Source organism: Bufo bufo, chromosome 7, assembly GCF_905171765.1.
Source record: "Bufo bufo chromosome 7, aBufBuf1.1, whole genome shotgun sequence".
NCBI classification, from domain to species: Eukaryota; Metazoa; Chordata; class Amphibia; order Anura; family Bufonidae; genus Bufo; species Bufo bufo.
The window spans coordinates 14,611,031-14,615,779 of record NC_053395.1 but is presented as its reverse complement, the minus strand read 5'-3'; the positions used below and the strand labels follow the sequence as shown (position 1 = coordinate 14,615,779).

Below are 4,749 nucleotides of genomic sequence, written 5' to 3'. Positions count from 1 at the left end.
TGTGGCTGGAAGCCTCTGCAGACTGAAGACAGATTCTCGGTGGCAGCGCTGTTGAGCTTTGCTGAGAAGACTCTTTACCCTGTTTTCAAGTAGAAAGAAACCTCTTTCCCTAATAAAGTACATTAAGCTACTTTCACACCGGCGTTGTTAGAATCCGGAAATGCCGGATCCGGAAATCCATATGCAAATGGTTATCTTTTTCCCCCCGATCTGTTAAACTCATTCATTGAAATACCGGATTCGTCTTTCCGGTATTAACCGGAATAAGAGATCCGGTATTTAATTTTTTTCAAAGCTAGAAAGAACTGCACATGCGCAGACCGGAAAACCGAATACGGCGATACAGCAATTTCCGGAACACTTGGTACCGGATCCGGCATTAATACATTTCAATGTAAATTAATCTGGCAAGTTTCAATACCGGAAAAGAATAAACGCTAGTGTGAGAGTACATTACAAAGACGCTTACCATCCTTGTCCCTACACAATATTAAAACTGAGCCGAATCGACAGCTCCGAGGCTACTTTCACACCTGCGTTGTGCGGATCCGTCTGGTATCTGCACAGACGGATCCGCACCCATAATGCAAACGCTTAGATCCGTTCAGAACGGATCCGTTTGCATTAGCATGAACAAAAAAAAAAAAAAAAAATTTTTTTTTTTTTTGTTCATGATAATGCAAACGGATCCGTTTTGACTTTACATTGAAAGTCAATGGGGGACGGATCCGTTTGAAAATTGAGCCATATTGTGTCAACTTCAAACGGATCCGTCCCCATTGACTTACATTGTAAGTCTGGACGGATCCGTTTGCCTCCGCACGGCCAGGCGGACACCCGAACGCTGCAAGCAGCGTTCAGGTGTCCGCCTGCTGTGCGGAGCGGAGGACAAACGGTGTGCCAGACTGTGCATTCTGCGCGGGGATCCCTGGCGTCCACTCAGAATGCATTAGGGCTGGACGGATCCGTCGGGGCCGCTTGTGAGAGCCTTCAAACGGAGCTCACAAGCGGGAGCCCCGAACGCTAGTGTGAAAGTCAGCTTGTTCGCTCTCTTCCTACGGCTCAGCTTGTTCGCTCTCTCACTACAGCTCAGCTTGTTCGCTCTCTCACTACGGCTCAGCTTGTTCGCTCTCTCCCTACGGCTCAGCTTGTTCGCTATCTCTTCCTACGGCTCAGCTTGTTTCGCTCTCTTCCTACGGCTCAGCTTGTTCGCTCTCTCACTACGGCTCAGCTTGTTCGTTCTCTTCCTACAGCTCAGCTTGTTCGCTCTCTCACTACAGCTCAGCTTGTTCGCATCTTCACTACGGCTCAGCTTGTTCGCTCTCTTCCTACGGCTCAGCTTGTTCGCTCTCTTCCTACGGCTCAGCTTGTTCGCTCTCTTCCTACGGCTCAGCTTGTTCGCTCTCTCACTACGGCTCAGCTTGTTCGCTCTCTTCCTACGGCTCAGCTTGTTCGCTCTCTTCCTATGGCTCAGCTTGTTCGCTCTCTTCCTACGGCTCAGCTTGTTCGCTCTCTTCCTACGGCTCAGCTTGTTCGCTCTCTTCCTATGGCTCGCTTGTTCGCTCTCTCACTACGGCTCAGCTTGTTCGCTCTCTTTCCTACGGCTCAGCTTCTTCGCTCTCTTCCTACGGCTCAGCTTGTTCACTCTTTTCCTACGGCTCAGCTTGTTCGCTCTCTTCCTACGGCTCAGCTTGTTCGCTCTCTTCCTACGGCTCAGCTTGTTCGCTCTCTTCCTACGGCTCAGCTTGTTCGCTCTCTTCCTACGGCTCAGCTTGTTCGCTCTATCCCTACGGCTCAGCTTGTTCGCTCTCTCCCTACGGCTCAGCTTGTTCGCTCTCTCCCTACGCTCAGCTTGTTCGCTCTATCACTATGGCTCAAGCTTGTTCGCTCTCTTCCTACGGCTCAGCTTGTTCACTCTTTTCCTACGCTCAGCTTGTTCGCTCTCTTCTACGGGCTCAGCTTGTTCGCTATCTTCCTACGGCTCAGCTTGTTCGCTCTCTCACTACGGCTCAGCTTGTCGCTCTCTTCCTACGGCTCAGCTTGTTCGCTCTCTTCCTAGGCTCAGCTTGTTCGCTCTCTTCCTACGGCTCAGCTTGTTCGCTCTCTTCCCTATGGCTCAGCTTGTTCGCTCTCTCACTACGGCTCAGCTTGTTCGCTCTCTTCCTACGGCTCAGCTTCTTCGCTCTCTTCCTACGGCTCAGCTTGTTCGCTCTCTTCCTACGGCTCAGGCTTGTTCGCTCTCTCACTACGGCTCAGTTTGTTCGCTCTCTTCCTACGGCTCAGCTTGTTCGCTCTCTTCCTACGGCTCAGCTTGTTCGCTCTTTTCCTACGGCTCAGCTTGTTCGCTCTCTTCCTACGGCTCAGCTTGTTCGCTCTCTTCCTACGGCTCAGCTTGTTCGCTATCTTCCTACGGCTCAGCTTGTTCACTCTCTTCCTACGGATCAGCTTGTTCGCTCTCTTCCTACGGCTCAGCTTGTTCGCTCTCTTCCTACGGCTCAGCTTGTTCGCTCTCTTCCTACGGCTCAGCTTGTTCGCTCTATCACTACGGCTCAGCTTGTTCGCTCTCTCCCTACGGCTCAGCTTCTTCGCTCTCTCCCTACGGCTCAGCTTGTTCGCTCTATCACTATGGCTCAGCTTGTTCGCTCTCTTCCTACGGCTCAGCTTGTTCGCTCTCTTCCTACGGCTCAGCTTGTTCGCTCTCTTCCTACGGCTCAGCTTGTTCGCTCTCTCACTATGGCTCAGCTTGTTCGCTCTCTTCCTACGGCTCAGCTTGTTCGCTCTCTTCCTACGGCTCAGCTTGTTCGCTCTCTTCCTACGGCTCAGCTTGTCCGCTCTCTTCCTACGGCTCAGCTTGTTCGCTGTCTCTCTACGGCTCAGCTTGTTTGCTCTCTCACTACGGCTCAGCTTGTTCGCTCTCTCACTACGGCTCAGCTTGTTCGCTCTCTCACTACGGATCAGCTTGTTCGCTATCTTCCTACGGCTCAGCTTGTTCGCTATCTTCCTACGGCTCAGCTTGTTCGCTATCTTCCTACGGCTAAGCTTGTTCGCTCTCTTCCTACGGCTCAGCTTGTTCGCTCTCTTCCTACGGCTCAGCTTGTTCGCTCTCTTCCTACGGCTCAGCTTGTTCGCTCTCTTCCTACGGCTCAGCTTGTTCGCTCTCTTCCTACGGCTCAGCTTGTTCGCTCTCTTCCTAGGCTCAGCTTGTTCGCTCTCTTCCTACGCTCAGCTTGTTCGCTCTCTTCCTACGCTCAGCTTCTTCGATCTCTTCCTACGGCTCAGCTTGTTCGCTCTCTTCCTACGGCTCAGCTTGTTCGCTCTCTCACTACGGCTCAGCTTGTTCGCTCTCTTCCTACGGCTCAGCTTGTTCGCTCTCTTCCTACGGCTCAGCTTGTTCGCTCTCTTCCTACGGCTCAGCTTGTTCGCTCTCTTCCTACGGCTCAGCTTGTTCGCTCTCTCACTATGGCTCAGCTTGTTCGCTCTCTTCCTACGGCTCAGCTTGTTCGCTCTCTTCCTAGGCTCAGCTTGTTCGCTCTCTTCTACGGCTCAGCTTGTTCGATATCGTCCTACGGCCCTCAGCTTGTTCGCTCTCTTCCTACGGCTCAGCTTGTTCGCTCTCTTCCTACGGCTCAGCTTGTTCGCTCTCTTCCTACGGCTCAGCTTGTTCGCTCTCTTCCTACGGCTCAGCTTCTTCGATCTCTTCCTACGGCTCAGCTTGTTCGCTCTCTTCCTACGGCTCAGCTTATTCGCTCTCTCACTACGGCACAGCTTGTTCGCTCTCTTCCTACGGCTCAGCTTGTTCGCTCTCTTCCTACGGCTCAGCTTGTTCGCTCTCTTCCTACGGCTCAGCTTGTTCGCTCTCTTCCTACGGCTCAGCTTGTTCGCTCTCTTCCTACGGCTCAGCTTGTTCGCTCTCTTCCTACGGCTCAGCTTGTTCGCTCTCTTCCTACGGCTCAGCTTGTTCGCTCTCTTCCTACGGCTCAGCTTGTTCGATATCTTCCTACGGCTCAGCTTGTTCGCTCTCTCCTACGGCTCAGCTTGTTCGCTCTCTTCCTACGGCTCAGCTTGTTCGCTCTCTTCCTACGGCTCAGCTTGTTCGCTCTCTTCCTACGGCTCAGCTTCTTCGCTATCTTCCTACGGCTCAGCTTCTTCGCTATCTTCCTACGGCTCAGCTTGTTTGCTCTCTCACTATGGCTCTTGTAATGTGCAAGTGATGAGATAACAAGGTGAGATTTATCTCGATGATCAGAGTCTTGTTGTCTGGAGCCCCCTGTTCTCTCAGAGTGTGAAGGGAGCATGTTGTAGTGACACCAGGCCCGTCCTCCCCCTCTCTCTGTGTTGCCCCTGACCCCGTCCCTGTGAATGATTCTGAGACAGATGGAGCTGTCTCAGCACCAGCTCCTGTCTCAAGGAGCCGCTGTCAATCACAGGCCTCTGTCTTTTACCAAATTTGGCGAGGTGTCCCCTGCTCCTTGGGCTCAAAATAAATGTCCAGCAGTGAGGAGTAGAGAGGGGAGGTGGAGAGAGGAGCATGAGGGAGGAGAGCGCTGAGGGGAGCAGTTGCTTCTGACCCTGATGAAGGATTATAATGCTCTGATTGCGATACTTTGAGCACATCCCATCCATTAACTGTTTCTGTGCTAAAGATGTAGAAATACAAATATTTCCGTGGGCTGACAAGTTTCCAATATCTACATGTGGACAAGCATCTCCTCCTATACAGCAGTCTGCAGAACGCTGGCGCATCTGGTG

General features: G+C 52.2%; 1 protein-coding gene across 1 annotated transcript; it reads right to left on the bottom strand.

Moving 5' to 3' along the window:
• Positions 1 to 1,165: 1,165 nt before the first annotated feature.
• LOC121008699 (serine/arginine repetitive matrix protein 2-like) lies at positions 1,166 to 4,295 on the bottom strand. The gene is made up of 6 exons (XM_040441395.1): positions 4,044 to 4,295; positions 3,597 to 3,981; positions 3,247 to 3,536; positions 2,222 to 3,216; positions 1,575 to 1,841; positions 1,166 to 1,517 (listed from the first exon to the last, which is right to left on the bottom strand). Exons 1-6 carry the CDS (start codon positions 4,293 to 4,295, stop codon positions 1,166 to 1,168), a joined length of 2,541 nt encoding a protein of 846 aa, XP_040297329.1.
• Positions 4,296 to 4,749: the final 454 nt, after the last annotated feature.